General features: G+C 41.4%; 1 protein-coding gene across 4 annotated transcripts in view; it reads right to left on the bottom strand.

Moving 5' to 3' along the window:
- Nucleotides 1–27,379, bottom strand: part of TFAP2D (transcription factor AP-2 delta) — a 46,963-nt gene that overhangs the window by 10,356 nt on the left and 9,228 nt on the right. For all 4 annotated transcript variants that reach the window (XM_032683143.1, XM_032683145.1, XM_032683142.1 and 1 more), the window contains 4 exons: nucleotides 19,782–19,947; nucleotides 16,972–17,090; nucleotides 9,549–9,690; nucleotides 3,910–4,023 (listed from right to left, as the gene is read on the bottom strand). In XM_032683143.1, coding sequence (XP_032539034.1) covers nucleotides 3,910–4,023; nucleotides 9,549–9,690; nucleotides 16,972–17,090; nucleotides 19,782–19,947 — 541 coding nt within the window. The remainder of the gene's footprint in view (nucleotides 1–3,909; nucleotides 4,024–9,548; nucleotides 9,691–16,971; nucleotides 17,091–19,781; nucleotides 19,948–27,379) is intronic.

The following is a 27,379-nucleotide window of genomic DNA, read 5'->3' as shown; positions in this document are numbered from 1 at the left end:
AAAAACTGCTTCAAACTGACCTGTACCAGTCTGTGAGCTCTGGTCTTAATAATTAACACTGAGTAAGCAACATCAGAAGCCAGTGGAGCACATAACTCCATGCTCAAAAGCTGTAGGGTAATTTATTCCTAAAGAAAACCCCCTTTCACCCCAAGATAGTAGTGCTGGATTAGATTCCACTGTATGGATCAGACGTTATAGCTTTTCAAAAAGTCTTTCACTATCTTAGTAATTATTTTAATAATAGAGATTTGTGTGATTCCTCTGAATTTTTATGGTAATAAAAAAATCTCTTTTTCTTTCAGACATCACGTCATAGAAACATAAAACGGCACAGGCTGGAAGGGACCTTAGAGGCCATCTAGTTCCAATCTCCTGCCATGGACAGGGATATCTTCCACTAGACCAGCTTGCTCCAAGCCCCATCTAAACTTTGAGCACTTTTGATATGGTATAGGCACATACATAAAAGTAAAAAATACCAACTTATCATCTTCTTGTCTCTTTGCTGCCTTTGTTATGATTTACAAGGCAAAATTTCTGAACCTCTTCTTGTTGTATTAAATCTGAATGAACAGCAGGAAAATATATGAGCTTTCCCATGATCAAAAATCAGCTCATATTTGACAGTGGTTGAAAAACATATTATTTTTATGCTAAAAACTTTCACAAAACCTTATCAGAGATTCCAGAGAAAGGTTTTGTCTTATCCTTGCCAAACGAAATATTTTGGTCCCATACCCATGTAGAGAATTCTACAGCATAGAAACAGAGAATTTACTGGGGAAAAAAACCAGTGTTCTAGAATAAAGGCACAAATGAAGATGAAAAGTTCACTATTGAACAAGTATATAGACAGATAACATCTAACATAGAGGTGCTATAAAACTTGTGATGACTGTATGGAATCACTGCTTCAGACTTATGTCTCCTCTGCTAAAGACCTATTTTAGAGCACCAACAGCTCTTGGGCATTTTGGTCATAAATAACATTAATTTCATATGTATAATCAGGACCAGCCACTTATTAAGTCAATCAAGCTTTCTCTGTGTGTCGGGGTACCAAGAATTTCTTCCACTTCTCTCATCCCCAACTGATCAGGTCCAAATTCCTGTGACACAGGTTGGTTCAGTTTGAGGGTCATCCCTCAGAGAAACACAGAGAAACCAAGTGGTTTGTCACCAGTCAGTGTTGGAAACCTGACACAGAAAATAGTTAATGCTCCTGGAAAACATGGTGAATCACATCCTCACACCTTCTCTGGCATTTAAAACAGACTTAAATGCCTTCAGTGATATTTGGAGCATCTTGTGGATGCCCCATCCCTGGAATTGTTCAAGGCCTGGTTGGATGGGGCTTGGAGAAATTTGGTCTAGTGGAAGGTGTCCCTGCCCATGGTAGGGGGTTGGAACAAAATGAGCTTTAATGCCCCTTCCAACTCAAACCATTCTATGATTCTATGGTTCTGTGATATGCAATCTCAGGAAGACAAATTTTGGCAGAAGGGGTTGGGATGACCTAGGAGTGAAGATTGCTGGATTTAGGGGGTGGGAATAATGATTTTTTTTGCCTACACTATATTCAGCTGTTTACAGTATAAGTGTCTAGCGTGGCTGGACAAGCTCCCACTCAGCTGGAGATCTAGATCAGACTGTCCAGTCAGTGGAGTTTAGAGAGAAATTTAAGCCACATTGATGTAGGTGTCTATGTTAGACCTGCTTAATTGTAATGCAGATTTCCCAGGCTGTACAGGCCTGAGATGTCCAGACACTGTGGCAGAAGATACACAGCTGGCTGAAATGGAGGCACCTGCATGTAGGAGAGTAGACTTAGAGGTCTGGGTCAGGAGCTGATCTGACCTCAACATCTCTGCACTAGATGGAAAAGGAATATGGTCTGAGCTCAGTGTCTGGGCCTGTCAGCACTCATCATTCCACAAGCACAATCAGAGAAGACTGATTTAAATCCAGGGAAGTGTCCATGTAGGATCAAGACCTGTACTTGTCCAGGTGCCCATCTTCAGTCCAACACTTCTGCCCACAGCAGATTGAAAGAAAGGACTGAATGATCCAGGACCTGCCTGCAGAAGCTTTGTACTCCTACCTGCTGAAGTGCAGCAGAGAAAGAAGGATGGGAGCTGTACCAGTTGACAGCTTTAGTAGCTGAAGCATTCAGCATTTTATCCTGACTGCTATTTCTTTTTTAAACACAGGAATCCCTGGGGTTTAGCTACCTTATATCACGTGTACTCTATGTGGATGTTACAGGGAATTATCTTTTTTTCCACAAGCTTAGGTAGCCCATTAAAATCCCTCTATGAGTATTCTGCATAAATAAGTGTAGTCAGGTGTTTTGGAGTGTGTATATATAAGGGAAAGTATAATACACCCAGGTGGTATGTGTGTGCCGGTGCATGAGAGTAGGAGTGGGGTAGTCTAGGTGGGTTTGTATATGCATAGGATGCACAGATGTGTAAGAATAAACAGGCATGTGTGTATTTGTGGACCAGGAATTACCTTTGCCTCTCCCCACACCCCAACAGATAGATGGAAGAAGTGAGATGGTGGATATTTTGGTTTCTATTCAAAGTCTGAGGGACTAAACATTAGTTTAAACATTAGTACGTGGCTGCTGGGTGCCTCATGCTCTATCAGAATCTTAATAACTAGCAGATATTGGGATATTGGGACACCGAAGTTGTCTACCCAGTCAATGAAAAAAGAGTGGCTCAGCTGGCTGTGCCAGAGAATATCCAACAGTATTTACAGGACTATATAGGACTATAAAATCTGCTTGGTGTTATATTCTGTAAACAACATTCTGGAACAATCCTTTATGTGATGATTTTTTCATGTATCAGCTAATTAATGAAAAAAAACAAAAATCTGTAGCCTCATCTAGTTGTGTATTCCCCTCTGTGGTCTGAGAAAAGACGGGAGCACCTCTAGGATGTTTCATCAAACTTATCTTTGATAAATATCTTAGATGACCCCTATTTCAAAGTGGCCCTCTGGAAGTTCCCACCTCACTCTTCACTGTATCTAACACATTGCCTAAAGCAAAAAAACAGGAAATTGCACTGCAACTCCTGGGCTAATAAATCTTTCTGATCCCAAAACATCTACACACTTTTATCCATAACTTGGATAAAATTCTGATGAAATTTGGAGTTGGTGTGCATGTACCATGGGTCTTTGTCTTCATAAGAGCTTCTTAGGCTGTTTAAACCAGTACATTAAATATTTCTAGGGCACAGGCCCAGGAGCTGAGGCTAAATATAGTAGCAATCTCTGGTTTTTTAGTCTGAGCCAGTTTTCATTATCCCAGACTTTTCCGGGGTGTTGTTTAGTAAATTAGTGAATTAGTGCAGTAAAACTATTTTAGTCAGTAATATACTTTGAGACCAGTCTGCTTCAGAAGCCAAAGGGTTAACATTATGGTCATGGTAAGATGATGTCAAATGGTCTCAGTGGCAGAGAAGAGGTTCTGGAACTATTTAGTTAATTGTGAAGGATGTAGTCTGCTCCTCCTTTTATTTCTACTTTAATTAATTTATATTGGTTTTGAACTTGAGTTTCTACACTTCTGGACCATCCACTTGTGACCTGTGACTTGGGTCACACTCAGAGTAAGACAACTTTCTGGTCAGATGAGGATATTTGGCCAGTAGATATAGAAAATTACTCTACCCAGATTGTGGTCCTAGAAGCAGGTTGAATGCAGTGAGGTTAAACTACATTGCTGGGCAAACCTGCACTTTTTATAAGCACAGATAGCAGGGATTATGGATGTTAATTGTTTATTTGGATGTCTTCCAAGTAAGGGAACAAAGACTATCAAAACATTGCATGCAGTCTTTATCAAAATTATGGATTTTAGTTAATTTAGTTCCTCTTTCAAAATCATACCTGAAATGTGTTAAATGTCTCTGGATGTCGAGGTCTAATATTGGAGTCGGTCTGGAGGATCCGAGGGGTGATCTGTCTTGACTTAGAAGGTCTTGGAATTCTTTACATATTTGTCTGTATGGAAAAATAGAAATCCTTAAATAAGACAGGTGTAATCCTTTCCTTAGAGCTGATTCCCATAACATTGTCACCTTATCCTGAGTGATCTCATTCATAACAGAATTCCTCGACAGAAGTACTGCTACAGAAACCAAGAGCAAACAAATCCATCTCTTGCTTCCCAGCCACAAATGCTCAGAGCAAACAACATACAGAATCTCTTGAACAGGAATAGTTCCCCTCTGGAAGCATATTAACTCTGACATTTTAAAATGTGATTTTTCTCCTGAACTAGCCCCAGTTTGGCAGTGTTAAGCCTGGCTTAGCTAATGTACATTTGAAGCAAGGCTTATAGTTTAAGAAAATGCTGAACTAGCATTAGAAAATGTCTGAAATGTGTGAATTGCTTTATTATTTACTTTGTGTAAACACACCAATACTTGTACGTTTGCTTGTGTGCACCAGTTTATCTGCAAGTTGAAGTCCTGGATATTTTGGATTTGCATTCTTGACCCCCAACCCTTAAGACAAATTGATCAGTGGGAGTTCTGAAGGAAAGACCTCTTGTGGTGGGAATTCAGGCTCTGTCTTGTCTGGTCTCCCACCAGCATTGAAACCCAGCTTCTCTGTAAAGGATGGATAGTCTTATTGTCTTCCCTCTCAAGCCTTCCCTCCGGCTCCTCAGGATGCCTCAGCACCTGAGGGTTAAATTTATCCCCTGGGATTCCTCAATATAGGACCTAACACTAGGAAAGACCTGAGAATAAGGCCTTTTCATTCCTGTGATATTGTTGCATTGGGCCAGTTTGCAAATTAGCTTAGGAATATTCTACCAATATACTTTTAAAAAAAACCTCCATTTATCCTCAGCAGAATATTATATGGACCATGGATGACTAGACATCATTAACTTTCACTTGGTTTATGATACAATTAACTAAAAAGGCAAAAGTGACCTCTCCAAATTAGTTCTCCATTGCCTGTATTGGAAATATGGGCATTGATTGGGGGGCAGGAGGGTATGATCACCTCCACATGATCAGGACATTCAGTTAGGTTGCCTGATACTAGTTGGATTGACCTAATACTGGTCACAGTGACTACATTTAACCTCGTTAACAGTGCTACCCAGGGAAGTACAGAGTGCCCAGGGTCGTCCTCATACCTGCAAGCAATTTGTCATCATCTGATAACATCAGCATAGTTATGCTCCTCTAATTTCCTAAACCCTGTGGCTTCCTGAGAATAGACCCTGTTGTGGGCTGTGTCACAGAACATGCTGTTTGGGAGAATTCAATGAGCCATTCTAACATTTTAATAGCATGGACAATTGAAATCTGATGAGTCAGTGTGTGTGTGTGTGGTTTACTTTGTTAGCATAGTTGGAATCCTTGTGCCTGGGGCCAGTTCTAATAATAAAGAGCACCTCTGTGGTCCGGGATTTCTGTTAGAAGACTCATTGCACATCTGGTCCTAGATAAAGTTTGGGTTCTTCTTTGTAACTCTTGTCTTTTGGGACAAGGGTATAATGGAAGAAGTGAGTAAACTCAGCTTAGAAGGTCCTTCATTGCTGAGTTACCAGCAAGAAAATTATACTAAACTTGTTTTACCCTTCATTCACTATATCACTGTTGTACAAACTGGGGATACAGACCTTGACTCCTACAGCTCTCTCTTGACTAAGAGGAGAGGAGAGGCAGAAACCTATTTCCTGCTGTGCTGCTGGACCCCATCCAAGCCTGATTTCTGCAAATGCTTGTCATCTGTATGGACCCAGACATTGACTGCTTGAAAAGACAGCATCATCTTAGCCTTTCAGACAAAGAGAGGTATTCAGCAGAAATGTATGTAAATGCAGCATACAGTTTTAATGAATCAGGTCCTTAGAGGAAAAACAGTTCCTTTCAACAACTGAAAACAGTCAGTCATTTTGGCTTCTAAACAATCTACTATCCCCAGTCGGCCCTGTCAGCACTGCTCTTCTCTCCTTCCTCCAACCTTTACTTTCTACCTGTTGAGAAAGTTCATCTTAAAAGTTCTTTTATTTTGACAAAGGAAAGTGTCAGAACCAAGTGTGCAATTAAGTTCCCTTCTATCTTCATGTGTCAAAAGTCTTTACTGAATGTTGGCAGCTAGAAAGAAAAGAAAAAACTTTTTTATTATACATGAAAACCTGTAAAAGGCAGTAACCTAGTTTTTGGGTTTTTTTTTCAAGGGGATTTCTAGGCAAAGTGGTGTCTCAGAGCCTCCACTACCAATGAAACATCACCTGGGGTAGTGACAGGGAGAGGGGCTGACAGTTATGTGCTGAGCTGGACTGTGACTTTGAAAAAGCAAAGAAAGATGACTGTGCTGCCCTAGGGGGAACAGATTAATTACAATAAGTCCTGGCCACTCCTTCAGGGGAGACATCTAATGATTTGTGATACATGATTAGATGATCCAGTAAGCCCAATAAAAGGTAAAAAATTCTGTACTGGGTCAGAACAAGAGCCCACTCCATCCATGATCCCTATCAGTGACCAAAGAAAATGCCTTGTGTTGAGTACAAGAATGAGGCAAATGTGAACCCTTGAGTCTGATTTATTCCTGGTAGAGTTTCCAGGCACCCAAGGACCAGATATCAGAGAAGTGTCGTGAGTCAGATATTGACTATTCTGTGTTGGCTGTAATCAACTGCACAATAAAATCATTATTCACAGTCTTCTGTTTTGATCTATGTACATATGTGTGTATCCCTGCCTCTGTCTCATGTGGAAGACTGTGCTGTGAAGAGAGTATTGCCTTAAGCTCAGTGGCCTCCATGTGTTAAAGAGGGCTATTGGCACTTAAAGCAGCAACCTTTAGCCTTCACTAGCCCCTGGGCCACAGTTCTGGGCATGGCAGCTGAACTACTTCAGTCAGGGTGGGTGGATTGCTTGAGTATAAGGTATAGATGCCTTTGATGACAAGGAGGCCTGGGAGCTCTCACTGGACACCAGAGACTTCACCATTGTAGACATTAAGGGCTCTGTTTAGGTACACACACATAAATATGCAATACCCAAGACATCCATAATAACTGGCAATGCAACACAGTAACAAAAAGAGACCCGTGTGCTCCTGGGGCAGCAGTGGGTAACCAAGCTGGATAACCCAGTTCAACTCAAATGGCAATAGGTGCTTGTGTTTGGGTAACTGAATCGAGCCATTGAAGCTGAACATTTAAATCCAGAATGGAATTTCACCTATATTCTAGGAACTATGGAAATAACTTTATTTTTCTTCAGTACCTCACACGTGAAAGGTCTCACCAAAGGCACTTATGTGGGCTTTTGGTTCCGTGCTACAGTGGACAACAACAACACACACAGGCAGTGGCACTTCAGTTCTTTCCATAGGTAAAGCTTGTCCTGAGAAATTTTACCACCCTGGGATTTCTGTGCTGGTTTTGGTGGCAGCATAACAATCCACCACTTTTTTTGGTGTCATAACTCACAAGGTCATGAGTCAGGGAAGTCGTGGAATTAATGAAACTGCAAAACTAAAGCTTAGGTATGACTGGTGAGCAATTTAAACTCCTGATGATTGTCTGGAGTACCTTGTATCAGATATATGGAAGCATGGCTGGAAAATGCCATGATGTCATGGACCTGTTTCTCCTGTAACACCTGGACAAGACCGGGCTGGGAATCACTGTTCTCCTTGCAGGCAGGAGAGGGCAGTAGTAGCACACACATTGACCCGTCTGTCACTTACTAGACACCGACTGCAGTAGGATGTGGCCTTTGTATTATCGACAGATCTCTCTGCTCAATTTGTTGGTGCTTTTAACTGAAAGGAGGGAGAAAAAAGTAATTTTGTTCCTTACAAGTACAGGATAATCGCCTACAAGCCCAAAGTTCATGGTGGTGAGGAGTAATGAGGGCCCATGACTCTCCATTTCAGCACTAAAGAGGGTGAGAAAGCAGGTATGGAGTGGTGAGGAAGGGTAGTGAGACTCTTGGGTGCCCCTCAACCTGACAGCCTTTGGGGACAGGACATAACAGTGACCCAGTGATTATTGCAACCCACGGCAATGTGATCTCTCACTAGAGCAAGGAAAAAGTGGGGAGGATTTGTATCATTATGGTTGAGTGGTGTTTCATAGATGGGTCAACTCCTTCAGCTGGGGCAACTTGCAGTCTTAAGTCTTGTTTAGGTTGTGCTACCCAACAGTACAATCAGCTTTTACACACTTAGGGGGCAGGTTTTTAGTGGGCTACACAGAAATGGGGAGACACAACTTCCTGCTTCTTGCCAGCTGGTTTATTCTCACAACTCTGAAACCCCTTGAGCCCTTATAACAAATGTGGATGAAGGTCAGAATGAGATCATATTCCAATTATATTATTCCTTTTAGTGTACAAACAAATTAGGAACATGATATGTGAGGTGTCTCACAGCCTTCATTACCAGAAAATGCCCCCTGTGTCACGTGAGGATCCTTTTATCACCCCAGGGAAGGATCACACAGATTCACAAGCCCAGGATGTTTTGGTGCATCTTGTGTCTGGATCATCTTCAGGGCAAAGAACTCTGCGTACAAAGGGACACATCAAGGCCAGGAGTCTTGGCAAAGCAGAAGGACATTGGGATACAGAGGACAACCTTGTTGCTGGTCAGCCCTCTTCCCTACTACAGGGTGATTCTGCTGGATGTATCACAGTCTGGATGATTTCCAAACATTTCCAGCACTGAGGTGATGATTTGATGGCTTGGATTTGTGGCCTCAGCTCTATTGCAGCCTCACATGTAACACTGCAGCAAACACAGGGAGAATGTGAATGTGTTCAAGGTTACCCCAGGTGGTCATACCACACACCTAGGGTAGGTCTACACTGTTCCATGCAGGCTATTTATCCCTGTTTCCCATGGCTCATGAAGGCTAATTCCTCCCTCATCAAGTCTAATTAACCTAGATGAAATGTTATCCTAACATGTTGTTACTGCTCCAGGGAGGCGAGTGGCTTGTTTAGAGCGATGTCTGGTGTCTCTTTGTGTCTTTAATGTCTTTAGCAAAGCTCCCCTGCTGTTGTACATTGTTCCAGTGCCTTTGACTTCAGGGGAACTCTTGCAATTTCCATCCAGAGAGGATCTATCCCTCTAAAAACCAACACTCCCTCAGCAGACTAATGATAATTATCTGAGGGTAACCAGTACTTCGGTAGGAGCTTAGATCTCGTGCTCACATGCAAACAGGAGACAAAGCCTGTCTCTGTCCTACAGATCTTACCGTGTAATAATATCCCCTCCTCTCATCTAAACCAAAGCATCTGAGGAGTTGTATGTGCCCCCTTAACCACAGGCAATGAGAGCACAGCCACCAAACCCTCCCTGTAGTAAATAAGGTCGCTCTTTCAGCATCTCTGGCGAGGGTTGCTCTCACTCCGTCACTGAGCACTGTTGTGATAGCAGTCACCACACTCCCAGCTCCATACTCCCACTCCTCCCTCCTCCAGCCCCCAGATCCAACATGGAGAAGTGACAGACAGATTTCTTTTCTCCTTCCCCCTCCTTACTTCGTCGCTAGGATCATCTTTTTCCTCGCTGTCTGCTCTTTCTGTTCCATGTGCTGCCTGGCAATGTGCTCTCCCACCGCCTTGGCAGGGAACTCTGTTTCACAGGTGTAGCCGAAATCTCTGGCCAAATGTAGTGCTTCCCCTGTGGCCAAACAAAAGGGGTCAGTCAGTTTTTAGGGTTATTGTTATTATTATTATTATTAATGTTAAAGATTTACTTCACTCTTTAAACAAACAAACCAACAACGGCAAATCACTTCTGTAGACAGCCATTCTCAACTCAGTTACACATTTCAGCCCATTTGGTCCGTTCATGCTTAGTCATCAGATGGTGCCAGCCAGAATATAGGAGGGATATTCCTCTTCTGAGAAGGAAGGATATTGCTTTCATCAGAAAATACCAGCCAAGACACTTATGTTTAGCTCCCTCCCTTCCCACCAGTGAGTAGTGGGCAACTGCTCCAGTTTTGTAAGTCCAGTTCATCATTGATATTTAAGGTATGGAAAGGATTGGCAGGTAGGAATAAATAACTCTGAAGAGCTGAGTCAGCCTTTGGTGCTTCACTTCCCTATGTCTAATGGAACTATGGCCCTCTGCACCAGGAGAGAGCCATGGGGATAACATACATATATTTGCTTAGGGGTTGAGAAAACAGGACAATACTAGGGCCCCACACTAAAGATCAGCAGACCCCAGAGTAGAATACAAGAAATGAACCTGCTTCCAAAGAGACTGCAAGCAAAATAGACCAGGCAAAACAAACAGGGAGGACGATGAAGAAGACAGTTGCTATTTTATAGGTGGTTAAATCAAGGGAAAAGAAGTACCTGGCTCCATCAGGCTCCGTGAGAAGTCTGTGACACTGAGCATCTCTCTAGCTCACTACAGAGACTGGGGCACCACAACCCAGCTCCATGCTGGCTGCCAAATACCTCTGGAAGAACCTGACTCTCTTTGCTGCCTTAGAGAACCCAGAACTTTATTTTAGGGTTTACTGAACACTCTGACCTGCACGCTGGGAGTCTGACAACCCTGGTGTGGGATTTATCTGATCAAAAGCAGCTGCCTGGATTGTGAACATCTGTGCCTAAATTAGTCTTTCCCTGGTGGGAAATAGGCACTTCCAGATGACACTTGCTCTCATCTCATTGAATAAGAAGAAATAGGTCAGCTACCAGAAGCATATGCTGAAGCACATCTGCATGAGTGACTAAGAGAGATCTGCTCCAGAATAGATCTGGAGTTCAGGTGTTGTGGGGGTTTATCCTATTTTTATTTTTTTCAGACTTGTGTGTTTGATTGCCATCAGGAGAAGTGGCATTGGACCCTGGCTCTTTGAAGATCATGTGGATGCTCCAGGTGAGCAGTTTGGAGGGATGAAGGACCTGTAAATCCTCCCTTTGAGAACATGTGAAATTCATCTGATTAACTGTAAGTATTGATGTCTGACCTAATACCTCCAACTCCATGGAGACAAAGTAGCACTTGAAGCATGTGTAGTCCTACACTAGAAGAGAAGGCAAAAGGGAATCAGAGGAATTATGGAAAAGTCTAGATTAGAAGGGAACTCAGGAGATCACCTTCTACTGGAAGCATGGCTTAGATTAGGTTATTCATTTTCAAGCCTAGTCTGGAATATTTCCAACTATGGAGATTCCACATCTTTTCTGAGCAGCCTAATCAAGTGTTTAATTATTAATTTAATGTAATCATTAATTCCCAAGTGTTGATTTCTCCCTGTTTGCTGCAATCTGACATGAAAGGACAGATAGAACTGCAATGGAGATGGTGAGGTGAATCTCATCCCCAGCAAGGCTGGATGTGCTCTGCACAGACAAGGAAGAGGAGAACTTCCATGGAAACAGTGGTTCTGTGCCAGGGACAGCATCAGAAATAAGCTACCACATTCACTGACCTTTATTCCAACTCCATTTTCCCCCTTTCCAGATTTTGTTTTCTCCCCTTCTACCACGGGAGTTTTTATGAGAAAAACACCTTTTGATTCCACAAACCAACACTTTGCTGTCTGTTTATCTGACCCAGCTGAATTCAGGTAGTAGCAAAATACCTGCACCACTCCCAGGCAACCTGTTTGCTGATCTCAACCAACAACAACCTTTGCAGCTGTAACCAACTCTACAGAAAAAAATGAAGATTATAATCAAGATCATCTGCTTCATTTGGATTTTTTTTAAACACGATTTCCAGCATGCCTAAAAAGAATAAGTTAACAAGCAACCACTCTCAGTGAGTTGAAAGCAGAAATGGTTTCCATTTAGTTTACAGCTTCTAGAAAAGTAATTTTCAGTGAAAACCAAATGGATTTCAGTGATATGTTAAAAGTGAATCAGAATGAACAGACATAGAGCTGACTGCCATCTTTGTGTTTAAAGGTGTCCCAGACTTCTTCACAGATGAGAAAGAATACAAATTCAAGCTCTGCTTTTACTCTTACTCAAATAAAGACTTGAAGAGTAAATCAGTTGCAGAAGAGCACCAGGTTTTTGTTTTCAACCAAATTCCATTAAAATACTTGATAGGTTTCTCAACCCTTTTGGAGCTGTCATCAGGTGGAACTACAATTCTCCAGACAGCTCTATCATGGTCCCAGTCAGACCCAGTAACAACACATGGAATGTAGACAGGAAAGAATTTAAATATTTAGCCATTGGAAAAGTCTTAGTTTCTTCTAGAGAGCAAAATTTTATGTGATGAAATGGAGGCATTTATTTAACACAATCAACAGCAAAGTCATTTAAATTTGTATGTTTTCATTTACTGTTAAAAAAGGGGAAAGAAAATGTGAATTGCCATTCAAACTTATATTTAAATAGATGGTTTATATTATTTAGTAGAGATGAGAAAATTATACTAAACCATTCTGATGATCTGAGAAAATTATTCAAAAGTATGAAATTTGTCTGCAGCAGGGATTGTGATTGAATGCTAATAGTATATGAAGAGATAAAATCATGAAGAAAAAGAAACAAAACGACTAATCTGCTGTGGATATATACAGGTAAAAATGTAGATACAAATATAGCGCTTATTTTGGTGAAATAATAATTAAAAATATTTTAAATAGAAATTAAAAAGATTTTTACTGGAAATAGAAAGCTGATGTATACCACAAATACACATTAGAGCTATGTTTATTTATTTATATAAGCATGTACTTCTTTGTGCCATAAGGAGTAGATATCCTAAATTACATCTTTAAATTCTAAATAAAAATAAAAATAAAAATTTAGACACTCTGCAGAACACGATTTATCATACCTCTGTGTTGAGCAAAGATGTAATTTTGAACCAGAACTCAATGATGACTTGATCTTTAGAAGTGGATTGTGATATACTTATTTTTTTGCGACTGAAGGTCCCTTGGATTACTGTATAGTGGGGTAGAAATCTACTTGGTGGAGGAAAGCAAATTGCCATAGAATATATTCTTTCTTTTTCTACATCATAATTTGGACAAACATTTATTTTAGGGGAGAATGTGCAAATGTTGGAAATGTGGATGAACTGACCTTCTTCTACCTCGTTATTGACATCAGCATAGGAGTCACACTAAAGGTAGAAACCTCTAAAATCCCTTATTTTTACAGTTAGTTGCCCCATTTCAATCTAAATCCAATCTAAAAATCAAATTCCCCTGTGTGTGACATCCCCAGCTCTTCCTCCCTGGAGAGACAAAGAGCACCTGGGGATCGTGGACTCTCCTTAAACCCAGCACTCGGCTTTGCAGCTCCGGGCAGCGCTGCCTCTGCTCTGCAGTTTGACAGCTGACCCGAGAGCTTTCCATGACGGAAAGGGACAGTTGCTGGAGCAGAACTGGCAGAGACAGCTCTGGAAACCCTCAGCGGAGAGACCAGACGAGTACCTTGAAATGTTTCTGTGGGCAGGTGCAAGGAGCAGCGTGAGGGTCCCCTGGGTCCTGCAAGAGTGAGAGATGCTCCTATGCGGAGTGAAGGCAGGAGCTGCGTCCCGGGAGGGGGACACTCGGCGTCTGAACCTCCCACTCTCCGCTCGGCTTTGCCTCCTCCGGATGCTCGACCCAGCAGAAACGTTACTCAGGGGGAGGAGGGACAGGCGGGAGGTGGAAGGAAAGTTTATTCTATTTGTAGGGTGAGAAGGGAGGAGGAACAAGTGGAAGGGTATTTAAACAAAGGCTGGTGGGGGAGAAGCTGAGAGCAGGATGAAAAAAGTAACCACTGACCTATTTTTCTCCAGAGTTTTGGTCCCCAAATGAGGAATGCAGTTAATTCTGTGTCTAGGAAATTTAGTGTCTTAATTAGGTTTGACAGGAAAACAAACTATAGATATTATCATAAGTTATTCTAATTTTATTATTATTATTTTTTTATCTGATGGCTTTAAAATCATTCATGCATTGCTTTTACCTGCATCTGCAATCACATTTGTGCTGTCTCTGCCTTAGAAGTGACATGTCCAAAAAGAAGTGGACATCTCTCCTCTTTCCACATCCTTCCTTACTGCCATTGGAGTGGCTTTTGACTCTTTTGAGCCAGCGGTAAAGCTTAACCTTGGTAATACTAGAATTTAGTGAAGGAGCCTTTATTGCATTAACCAAGATGTAGGAATGTTCCTTTTGGAGCTGGTAAGAAAAATGACCTTTCCCTGCATCTAATCCAGGCACTAGAGGGCATCCCTCCCCTACAGGTTGCACAAGGATTTGTCCCATTCTGCTGAGGAGAGTCCTGCAATACTGACTTTATTCTCCCTGTCCATCTTCCCACCCATTGTACTGATTTATGTGGATGACAAAAAGAGCAGAGCTGATCTGTCAAACAATTCCTACTTTGGGCTCCACAAGTCCCTACCAAAGACACTAAAGATACAACCTGACCAAAACAAGAATAACAGTAAACATCCAGCAGCAATGCTGAACTCCAAAATAAATACATTTGCAGAAAACAGAAGGACACAAATTCATTTTCATAAAGTCACTTAGCAGTATTCCTCAAAAATCAATTATTTTAGTCTGTATCAGAGGAAAAGAAATATTAGTCATGCCAGAGACTTTTGAGATGGTTTTGGTCAATATACCTATTCACCATACAACTAATTTTGTCTTTTCTAACATCAAACAGATATTTGAGGTTGAGCACACTCCTACCTTTCAGAGATATTAAAGGCCTTAATATACTGAAGACTGTGAAAACATTTAATAATAATAAACTTAGAACCATCTAAAATAATCAAGAGTGACACAATCCTGCATTCTTATGAGATGTTCACACAGTCTAGGATTTAATAAGACCAATAAATTATTATTTCAATTTCTGTATTAAAATCACACAGAAAAAGCTAATGATGGGTTCTCTAAAGCATAGAATAACCATAGAATAAGCCTCTGTCCTTCCATTTCTGCCTCTTCCAGTAGCAGGAACCATTGGGGGATGGGTTTCTTTGCAAAAACCGTGATATAATTTAGTTACCCTTGGAAGGAGTATCTGCATGTCCAGAGGGGGAACAGCTTACACAACAAAGAATTCAATAAGCACTGCCAAGTTTGACCCAGGATTGGTTACACAAACAGAAAATGAGCTTTGTTTTGTTTTCTGTTGGAATATAAACACACATATTGGTGCGTCCTCAAAAATTCCACTAGATAAAATTCATTATTAGCATATCCAGGCAAAAAGGTCTCTGTCAAAGTGAGCTCAACCACCTCAGTATTTATCTTTAGGACTCGCAGTAAGGCAGCCCAAGAACAAAAGCAACACCACAGGCTTGATAACAGGTTTGCTACTGGCTTTGAGTAAAGGACAGGGAGGTGAGCACAGCTCCATTCCTGGGAAACAGGAATTTAATCCTGATTTACAGTAAAGGAACTTTGCCACCAATCCCAGGCCAGCAGTTGGAAGAGGGCTACCTCACCTTCGGTCTCTTCTGATGAATAACTGGCCACAGAATCATAGAATGGTTTGGGTTGGAAGGGACCCTAAAGACCACCTAGTTCCAACCCCCTTCCACTTTCCTGGGTTGCTCTAAGCCCCACCCAATCTGACCTTGAACAGTTCCTAAGGTGGGACAGTCACAGCTTCTCCAGGCAAACTGTGCCAGGGCCTCACCACACTCACAGTAAAGAATTTCTTCCTAATTTCCAAATCTACCCTCTTTCAGCTTAAAGCCATTGCTCTTTTCACTAATAAAAGTCATAGCTGTGTTTATTCTTTCCTGATCCAAGATGCCTGAAGGACTGTGAGGGTCAAAACAGCCCTTGCTCCTCTAACCTGGTACTTTTTCTAAGATTGTAAATCCGTTATGGCTTTCCCTTTATTACAAGCAGGTGTGATATGGACACACTTGTATTTCCAAGAAGCCCCATTGTAGTTCTTTGTGCTCAGTGGCCCCTGAAAACCTCAGTCCCTTGTCAGAGACACTGAAAAACCTCCAGTGTTGAGGATTCAACACTATTTCTGCCTTGAAGGGTCTCCATCCTTTGAGATAATAAAAGGACTCAGTAGACAAGGTCCTGAACAACCTCTTCTAACTGACCCTACTTTGAGCAGGAGGACTGGACTAGGAGATGACCAGAAGTTCCTTCCAGCTTCAACCTTTAATTAATTCTCTAATTCTGTGGTAATATGTGCTGAGACCTCAGCCTACTCGCCCAGATCTGTATGGACCTTTCAGGGTATGATGGTAGAAGGCAATGACCTTTAGGATGAGTTGAGTTCTCTCAACATCAAGGAGGAGGGATCTGAAATTCCCAGAGCTGCTACTTGCAGCCAGACAACAAACTGGGTACTTAGTGGATTCACCCAGAGTAGAAGAGGTGCAGGTAGAGTTTCTTCCCTTTGCCTGAGGGGTTTGAACCTGAATCTCCCAGCTGGAGGTTTGAAGAGCCTGGCAGTATTTGGTGAATGGTATTTAAACAACAAATAAAGGCCAAGAAAGTATCTCCTGGGCCTGTCTAGAGTTTATCTGAAAACAGATTTCATTCATTTGTGTGTGGGGGGGAAAGGCTTGTCTAAATATTGTGCTTTCTTATGGGAGGAAAAAAAACATCACATTTTTGGATCAGCTCCAGGAAATTCACAAGTTTAAAAAAAAAAAAAAAAGAGGATAAACAAACCTACTTATAGAGTTGGTATAAGACATTCATCTCTCTCACAAAAACATTTGAATCATCGATTTGTAAGTCAGATCCCAGCACAAAAAGCACAGATCAATGCTGAGGAAACTGCAGGACCAAGACACTTGCTGGGGGCCAAGATATCTCAGAATGAACTTCCATTTTGTCACTCATTCTGTCTGTGGCTTTAGGCAAGTCAGTTCTCCTCTGTATACAAAATACAGATTTATGGGATTTAACACAGTGGCTGAAAAGAGTTGGATACAATGAAACATTTAAATTATGGTTATACTGTATTACAACGTTAGAAACCTTACCTTCTACCAAGGAAGTCAAGAGCGTGACATTTGCTGCTTTTCTTCTTCCTGCAGGCAAATTCAGTCCCAGTCTGTCTAATTTTTCTCTCAAGCAACGTCCTCCATTCTTAGATTTCGCCCTATCATGAGAGAATAGCAGGAAAGAGAGACACTTCTCATTATTCTGCACCTTTTTCCCATGTTAATATAATTTCAAAAATTGTACATCCTTTGTTGACAAATGTGTGGGGTAATGCCTGTGACAGTGACATCGGTGGAAAATGTTTCAGAGCTGTATTCTTAATGTCCTGCTTGCCCTGTGTGAGTCTTTGACGTTGGTTCTTTGACAGAGTTAAACATTTTAATGTCTGTCACGGGGGCATCAGATCTTCAGACAGCTTTCCACCTGGTGGAGCTCAGGATCCTGATTTGGGCACAGAGCCTGGCATTACAATAACTAAATATAAATATCGACAGTGCAAACACTCATATCTGATTAAGTCAAGCCAGGTTTCAAAGACAAACTAGAGAGAATCATGACCTTCTAGAATTACATTAGACAGATATCCAGCATGAGTGGACTTTACTCGTCTGGCTCATCTGACCATTAAAGGAAGACAGAGAGCTACTTAAATGTAGATGTCTGTGTGGAACCCACATCTAATTATCCTTCAATAATTTGTGTAGAGACCTAGGTACTTAAAAATGTTATTTACAAAGCCCAAAACTTACAAGGAAAAAGGATAAGGCAACAGCAAATGCTGAAGCTAAAATCTCAGCCATCATTGGTTATTTATGCCCCTGTCCCAAACACCTGTGTCTTTGTTCTCACAAAGTGGTTCCTGGTGCATCCAGGTGCTGCTTTTCTGCAGCACCTCAGTGTTTGAAGCGTTTGAGACATATTCACTTATGCAGCAGAAATAGGTACGACTTCTTCCTCAGCCTGAGGGAATTTTAACCTGTGTCTTTTACAGGTTGCAGCAGCCAGCTGCCAGCAAATAACTGATGTTGAAATGGTTAAACAGTGAAGAAAGCAGTGACTGGAACCCAGACATCTCCCATCCCAAATGAATGACCTGTCCACTAGGTAAGACTCATCACCACAATTATGCCTTTGATTTTCTACAACAAATAATTAACCCCAAATGAGACCAAGGGGCCATCAGCTTAGAAAAAACAATTGCTGAGTATTCAGCACAACTAACCAAATGTTTTGAGGTGCAGGTTAAAGTTGCTTCAGGTAGAGGAAGGAACCAAACTTGGAATGTCACCATTTGGATATATGTTATTACCCATTAAGAAATACCACAATTCTGGCCATGTTGCTTGTCAGGAGATGTCTTCTGAGAAGACTTTTTTCTGAAGAACATTTTATTCCAAAGGCAAGCTATTTAGGAAAATATGTAGCCAGTTGCTGCTGACAGACTGCAAAACCAGCCCTGCCAGGTCTCAGGCAAGCCATCAGTGAGATTTGGTTTTGCTATATCTTTGCTGGTCAAATACAAGGTGTTTGAGCCTGTTCTTTAACTGTGAAACCCTCAGTTATAACCCGACCAAATCTGTTCAATTATACTCTCTGCTTCATAAAACAGAATTAGCACATCCAAGTTGCTGGCTAGGACTGGTCCCTGCCTTTTGCTAACTCCTGAACCATGGCCATGGTTGATTTGGGAGAGGGAATATTTAGTTTGGGTCAAAAAGTTATGGGAAATATTCTAGCATTTTGACAGAAGAAAGAAATGAACCCCCACATTCAAATCGATGTCCTTGAATTCTCAGTAGCTTGCAGTGTAGTGATGAGGTCTGCAGTGTGAGTATTTAAAGTGAATATTCACTGGAGGTTTCTCCAGTGTGAAACAAAAAGAGAGGAAAGTTTTTGTGGGTGCTGATTTTGGATTTCAGTGCCTACAGAGGCAGTCAAATGGGGCTTGTGCCCTGAAAAAATGTTGTGATCTATAGTCATTATTCTACAAGATGGCTCGAGACAGCTCCTGAATGCCCACATTTCTCAGAATACTGCAGGTTGGTTAAAATGACTTTCAGTATAAGTGTGAGGATCAGTGTGGCCCTCAGTGACAGCAGTGAAATAGCCCATGACTTTCCAGCTAGTTTTGATCAAAGGGTGTTCAAGTAGCTCATGCCATCTGAGCTGACGCCTCGGGGACACCGCGACTCAGATATGCCGGCCTGAATTACAGCTGCCTCCTTGTTTTCCACTTGCAATGTGAGGCACAGTCTGCCTCTCTCCTCATTTCTGTCCTGCTCTCTGCAGGTGTCTGCTCTGGTCAGCCAAGGGTCAGAGGCAAAACTGCACCTAATTACTTGCTTCTCCTCCAGTATCTCACAACGAGAAAAGTCAAACCAGCTTATTCTGTCTTTTCTGTGCTCAAAAGACATGCCAAGGAGAAGGGAAGAAAAAAGGCATCCTTACACCTCCATATTTTAGGTTTTAATTGAATGAGGGCTGTACCTACACTTGGTAAAACAATTTGCTTTGAGGTAGTTTCTCAGCAAGAAGTCAGATTTGTAGCTCTAGTGAAATTTTCCACGCATTTTTCCACACATTTTTTCCATTCAAAACAAGGCAAAGCAACACCTTTCCATGTCTGTGAACAACTGAACTGAGGGGGTAAAAAAAATTAGTTTGATGGAAAATTTAAATGTTCTTATTTATTGAAAACTTCCCAGTGTTCCCTCTCAATCCATCCCATCCTGTTTGCCCCAAATACTACCAGGGAAGAGTAGGGAAAGAGAAAAAACCTCTTTGTAGAAAATAAAATTACAGAAATGACAGCACTGTCTAGGACTTGCTACTCTCACCTTCAACTTACCTTCTCAAAATCCCTCCCAGGAGGGAGGCATTGAGGCATTCTGGGGGTGAAAGGCGCCTCTTCACCTCTGCAATGGTCACTTTGTACTTGGAAGTGGAGCTGAGGAGAGACAAGCGACCGGGGACAGAGCAGAACAGGTCTGTGGGGTTCACAACACAGGTGCCACCTACAGAAAAAAAGAAATATTAGAGCGGAGGAAACCTCATATTCTGTGTTTTGGTAAATGCAATCATGAAGAACAATTCTGTTGTTTACTTGTGGTTGGTTTTGCTTGGGTTTGATTTCTCTTAGGGGGTGTGTGGTTTGGTTTTTTATAGTATTTGTTGTTTGGTTTTTTTATAATATTATTGTTTTGAGAACGATGAATGAGTTGATATTTCAGAGTGGGAAGAGTGAATTGTTAAATCTCACAAACTTTAAAGTCAAAGTATGTCATTATGTTTATTTGATATAATTTGATTTCATGTTCAGTAAAAAGTACCTATTATCACTAAGGTCTATTCTATCTAGTAGGATTAACAAAACCAGATTGAACCATATTTAAGTATCACTCATGGTTTTAAAAAACACGGTTGGTGAAAAATTTAGAACATTGTTTCTAATGAGAAATGTTAATTTTAATTCTCACAGTAGTATTTAAGACTATGAAAATGCAAGAACACTGTAGGTTTGCAGTGATTTGCAGCAAGAACAGCTTTGCACACCTTTGAACTCTCATAAATTCCTTCCAAAGTTAGGTCAAATCCTCAGCTGATATTAACGATTGAAATCTATTGAGCTACATCAGTTTATCTCAGGTTACTTCTGGAATTGTTTATTTCTTGAGAGTGGCAATTACTTGGCCTGGGTCTAAAAGTGCTGAATGATCACCAAATCTTTCAGTCAAGACTGTGATCAATAACTCCTCAGGCAAAACTGAGCTTTTAACTTAAAGTTAATATGAGAGAGAGAGAAAAAGAGAGAGGAGAGGAGAGAGAGAACTTTCTCTGCAACTGATCCAAGAGAGTAGAACAAACTCCCAGGGAAAAAGAAATAATCTCAAGGACTAACACATATTTCATCACCAAGTGCAAAACACTTTTCTTTGACCTGCCTTCTCCAACCTGACTACAATAAAAAATTCTGTGGAAGAATTAAATCTTACCACTGCATCCACAGTTCTTCTCTGGGGAAAAGATGAGAAAAAAAGAATGAGCTGCATATGACAGTGATATAAAATATCATATAATTCAGTGCACTACTACAAGGAGTTCAGGTGGTTTATGTGAGAATGGTGATATAGAGACCTTCTTAGAGCAAAATTAATCTGTGCTTATCATTCATGTTTAAAGGAAACATACTGTGTTTTTTGAACTACCATGATATTTTCCTCTTTCCTGCAAACACCTTAATCTTTTTTCACTATAAGAGCTCACATTTTCATGCTTAAAAATTTTAGTTTATAATCCAAATTATGTAATGAGAATAGAATAGAACAGAAAAAGAAAGAAAAGAAAAAAGATCATTTTAGACAAGATCCTACACCTTTATCTTCTTCCACACGCAGTTCCTCCTAAAATTAAGGTGACTCTGTTCCACTTCCCATAGAGACAGACTGAAGGATGAAACTTCATTAAAAGCAGACTATTGCTTGCTTACATAAGGCAAACAGAATTTCTTTCCAAATATTTCAGCTCTCGAAGGTATATTTAAACATTTGTGCTGACAGCAACACCAGAAAAGAACATCTCTTGGTATCAATCCCAGATGGATGAGATCCTGACTCACTACAGCAGGGTATTTTATGACTTTTCTAATTATGTTACAGGGCAGATATTAGTGTCCACTTCTCAAACAGGATATAGAGATAAATCGTGCATCACCAAACATATACACACATCAAGGGCACTGATGCACATTTTTACACAGCTCAAGGCTGCAATTAATGAGCTCATATGCTCAAATACAGAAATCTGGTGCCACATGCCTGAAATAATTTTGAGTTTGTGTTGTTCTGGTGGGTTTTTTTGGGGGGGAGTGGATTTTTTTTTTTTCCCTAGAAACCTGTAAATATTTTCAAGCACTGTCTTCAAACTTCTGGTCTGTCAGGTACATTTGTGAAGAGCGTTAACACTGAGTAGATCTGTTTGTTTGGCATCTGCCACACAATACATGTACACACGTGTATATATGTATGTGTCAAGAAAACAGTGGCACTGTGTACATATTTGTTTACTTCAGGAAGTCTGTAGATTTTACAATGAGTGAGACTGTACTGAAATCAGTGTCATATTAAAGTTTATCTTCTTGCCAGGTTAAACCAGTATGTGCACTCTTTATGCCAGATAAATAATTGTTCCTTTAATCCAAAAACCTGTTACCCTGCAGCTGCTCCTACCTTAACCAGAATTTACTGGAACACTTCTCTTTTCTATTTGGTAGAAAGTTGCTTACAGTTTGAAATATTTTAAAAAATCACGCCTGAGCAACGTGACTTCAAATAAAGCAATTCCAGGTAAGCCAGGTGGGGGTTAAAAGTAAAAGAAAACAAGTCCTGGTCATTTGCTTTCCAGAAACATGGAAAACAAGTTGTAAATTACAAGAAGGCAAAATCTATTGCATATAATTATTTCACTGTATTAATTATTCATTGGCACAGCAACAGAGAGTGGTGTGATGCTTTCTAGACGAAGCTCTTTGTCACAAACTGTGTGTGTTTTTGAAGGCACAAATATCCTACTACAAACTCCACCTTGGAGAGGATATGGATGAAGTCCTGGCCTTTACACCACATGGTAAACAGAAAAAGGCACATAGGGCTGATGGAAAGAAAAAGGAAAGGAGAAGGGCAACCACACAGGCAGATGAAGGATTAGGTTTCTTGTTAAACACACATGCTCTGGTGTATTCCTTCCCCCATATTCTGATCACGTGTTAGAGTGCAAAAATGATTTTCTGAAGCAGTGCAGCTCAACATGAAGATGACGAGATATGTTTGAAGTTACACTAAACAGCAGTGGCAACGACCAGCTTTTTTTCCCGTCAACCCAGTGCCACCGTAGGTGCTGTTGGAAAAATCAATTCTCATTTAATTATTGAGCCAGTCTTGTCCCATCAGGGTGTTTGAGTGGTGGGATGCTAACAGACACAAGCCAAAGAAGCAGAAGAAACTGTCCTCACAAATAGAATGGAAATAATGTCTTTTGTGAGTCTAGAAGTTCAACCTGGAGATCTCTATTCCTCTTAGCAGCTTTCACTGGCTTTAAAAATCTTTACAGACTAAATTCTGGTGCCAGGATAAATAAAACCCCCTCAGCTCATAAAAGGAAGAGCCACACACACACAAACAGCAAAGTAATGTGCCCACCAGCACATATGGAGAAGGGAAAACTGTGACCACTGCTCACTGACTGGTTACCCACAGCATTGGTCCTATGGCAAAACTGGGAGAAAGAAATTAGAGTAGGCAGACAGAGGGATAACCAGTAGGATCATCCAGCAAATTGCCTCAGCAATTTTGTGCTCTGAATACCACGTGAAATAGGCCTGTGAATGTTAAGACTCTTTTAGGGACAACTGTTTATTCCCATAGGGAAGTGATTACATGGTCTGGTCTGACTTCATCTGTTGCCATAAGATACTGTGTTAGAGATGACTGTAAATGGTGATGGTTATGCTCTTACAGCCACAGAGGTCTGAAAACACAGGAAAGACAGGATTCAGATGAAGGGAGAATGTATTTTATATTGCAGATGATAGATTAGGAAAAAAAAGAAGGAAGGGAAGCTTTCAGATACACAAACCCTTCTTTTGAGCTCCTTTCATCCAACTCTACTCAATTAATTCTTTCTTCACGACAGAGTTTTACCCTCTAATCTTTCATCTTCATGTTGATTTTAATAAATCAACATTCCTTTCTCAAGGAAAAAGATGGATGAGGAAGAGATATGCTTTGTGCAACCTACCACATCAGGGTGAAAGACCCCAACTGCCATGTACTGAATCACCAAATCACCTCAGGGGATCATATATAACCTGATCTAGTTGAAGATATTCCTATTACAGGGTGTTGGACTAGATGACCTTTAAAGGTCCCTTCTAATCCAAAATATTCTGTGATTCTAACCTATGATTATTTTCAAAGGGATCCAAGGGAGAAGAATAACAAAGACTAAATTCATAATTGCTGGATAACTTTTGGGGCCCAATCCTTTTCCCTCCTACTATTTAATGCTCAACACAACAAACTCCTTCGCGTGAACTGCGCTTTGGTTTTGTTTCCCCAGCTTAGAATAAGCAAAAGTTAGACCATGTGATACTGGAAAAGGTAATCAGAGCAAACATTGGGAGAGTATTTTCCCTCCCCTATTCCTGTCTCCCCATCAAATAGCACGTCAGTACAAAGTGCCCACATGAGCTGATGATGGGTTGTGTAGGTGACAGCAGTGAGAACAACAGAGCCAAATTCTAACCCCACAGTCTTGTCAACACAATGAAAATCCCAATAACCCACAAATCAAAGAGAGCTTGGGCTGTTTTAGTTGCAGGTTCCCTTTGTGTGCATGAAGGGGACAACAGGGTGGCTGGAGAGTGGTGATTTATTCTGATTTACTTATGCACTTGGGCACCTGCTGAAATGTAAGGCTCCCTGACACCCTCAGAGTTAAATATCTGTGCATCCTTTCGTTCATAAAACTCATATTCTGACATATTTTTATGCTTTTCACAAACAGTGTTTTTGTTTTACTTGTAATGAGAGAAATATCAGTTGATGTCACTAGATGGTTCTTCAAATAGAAAATTTTTTTAAAACTGTGTGTCTATAATTTTGTATAGATACATCCTTACACTCTGCAAAGTCATTTCTTATTTGTTAATTGTAACAGGCACTATATGATGAGTATTTTATATTCATTCAATAGTAGCCCTTTTCTCCAAGATATTCACCTGTAAATATCATGCACTTATGTAAGGAAACATCATAATATACTGGTGACAACAGTGCAGAAGCACTGCTTATTTTGTTTTTCAGGATATACGTGTTTGTGTACTTGTGTACATTATTAAGTATAAGCACGGCTGAATGTCGACAGATTAATCTTATATAAAATATTAATAGCATGTTATGCTTTTTGTTAGTCTATTATTTATATCTACAGGTGTTGTTTGTGGGAGTCTTCAGTTTACAGTACACTTTCTACCCTGTTCTGAAATTCTGGCAATTTCTTACAAAATGAAGGCGTTAGAATCTGCTTCTCCTTAACCCTTTTTCCCTAGCACACAGTAAGTCTAAGGAAGCAGTAAACAGTGCAGAGTTTATCAGTATTTAATACCATGTTCAGTTCCCAAAGGTCTATAAACAATCTAAGATATTCTCCAAATTATCCTCACATGACCCAGTCATTATTGTCAGGAGATAAATATTCAAAATTCTACAACTCATCTACATTTGTCAGGAAAAATACCAAGTGCTGCTTTTTCCCCCCTCAGTTATTCTTTTAAGTTAATAAACTTTGCATCATGTAAATAGTCACAAAAACCGGTTTGTTCCATGAACAGAAACAATTCTGAGATGTCCCTCACTACAACATTCATGCCAAGAAAACAAAGACATGCCTGCATGCACCAAATATGGGGGGCTTGTTAAATAGAAACCAAAAGATTCAGTAAAAGCGAGGGTATTGTCAGCAGTTTTTAAGACCAGTCTCTTACCTACACCGTGTTTTTAAGGTTATTAAGAGTGGTAAGAGTTTTAAGTTTAAATAATATTTAAAAAATAGCTTGGGAGAAACAAGGTTGAAAACAGAATAATACAAATAAGGGGAATTATTACAGGAACTCAACTTTAAAGGTTGTATGAACACATAAGAAGATCTCCTGAACCCAGAACCAGCCCTCCATCATCGAGATGTGTCAGCACTGACACAGGAGAACTACTACAGCTCCTGGGCTGAAGGACAAGGTCCAAACCAGAGCCAAAAGACAAGAAATCTGTTCCGTTCTTCTTTTCCGTACACAAGCCATAAGAACTAATCAACACTTTCCAATGGCTCTCCCGGCCCTCTCTGCACCAGTGGCTCGGGAAAATGGCTGAGCGCTGTTGGACAGAGTCCGTGACCCTGTGCTGGTTCCTGCAGGACAAAGGCTTGGGGAGCCTGTCCGAGGTGTGAGTTGTGTGTGTGAGGGTGTGGGACAGGTTTGAGATTCTGTCCATGGTGTCCCACAAGTGGGGTCTGTGCGGGGCAAAGTGAGGGATGTTGCCTCCTTCGCTCAGGAGGCGCTGGCTGGTTGTGTGTCGTGTCTGTGTGTCTTGCGTGTATGTTGTGTGTCCACTTGTCATGTACTTCTACACACTTTGCTCCCTGTGTGTGTTCCTGAGGCTGTGGGATCACAAGGGCAGCTCTGTGTGGAACATCCCGCGTGTGTGTGGCTCCAAAATCTCCGCGGAGGCAAGCTAAGCTGGGACTGTGCAAATCACGACACCTCGCAGCTTGGAACAGAGCAAAGTGGCACAGAAAAGATATAATGCACAACTTCAACCCCAGCAGGAGAGTGGAGGAGCACAGAGCTCCAAGGAGGATGAGATCCCTACCCAGGGGCTTTCCATCATCTCTCTGTCCACAGTCAGAAAATATCCCTTTGCAGATCAGCAGGGAAAACAAATAAACAAACAAACAACCGACCAAAAAAAATAAAACTCAACCCTCAAACAAACAACACCCCACCGGAAAATCAAATTAAATCAAAACAAAACAAACCATCAGGCAAACAAACAAAAAAAGCTCTCAAAACCCAACCTTCTCTCTTCACCAAACTTCTCCCTGGCTGGTGGCAGGAACGGAGGCTCCGCTCCCTCCCGGCCCGGCGGAGTGCTCGGTGTCCGGGCAGAGCCCGCTCAAACCCTCTGCTCAACCTCCCCCGTCCCCAAACTCCTGGCGAGCTGGAAGTCGCCGAACGATTTGGCTTTAGTCGGCTGGAGATTATCTCAGCTGGAGCCGCGAAAGCCATTAATTAAGCCAGCTATTTAGGATTTTAATGCGATTTAAATTGGCCCTTGGAACAGAAAAAAAAAGAAGAAGACAACAGCGCTAATGACAGCGCGTTAAGATCTCAACACAATGATGGGCTATTACAGCAGTCCCGAAGCTCTTGTAAGGTTCAGAAGAGCCGGGAAAGGGGAAGGAAGGGGACAACAAAGGGAAGACAAGGAGGTGGACTGCTCTACTCGCAGTGGGCTCAAAGCTGGGTTTAGGGGCAGGGTCCACGGCGGGGATCCCCCCTCGCAGCACCAGCACAGCTCCAACCCCTGGAGCTGCCGGTGGCAGGGACACCTGGGCCGGGACACGGCCGGGACACGGGCGGAGGGTGTGGGGGCTGATGGGGGTCCTTGGGCACTTTTCTGGGACTAGAGAGGGACAGGACTGGCCAGGTGACTCGGTTTGCCACAGCAGGGGATAGCAAGATGAAGGAGGATGTCTTAAAGGTCTTTTCCAATCTGAATTATTCTATGGTTCTATGATTCTGTGTCCCCGCTGCCGATTCTTTCATCCCGGGATGCCTGAGGAGGTGGTAACACGCCAGCACCTTATTTTTTCCCCTTTCGTTTCCACACACAAAAT

This window comes from Chiroxiphia lanceolata, chromosome 3 (assembly GCF_009829145.1).
Source record: "Chiroxiphia lanceolata isolate bChiLan1 chromosome 3, bChiLan1.pri, whole genome shotgun sequence".
NCBI lineage: Eukaryota > Metazoa > Chordata > Aves > Passeriformes > Pipridae > Chiroxiphia > Chiroxiphia lanceolata.
Note: the sequence above shows the minus strand (reverse complement) of the source record. Positions and strands in the feature narration are given on the sequence as shown.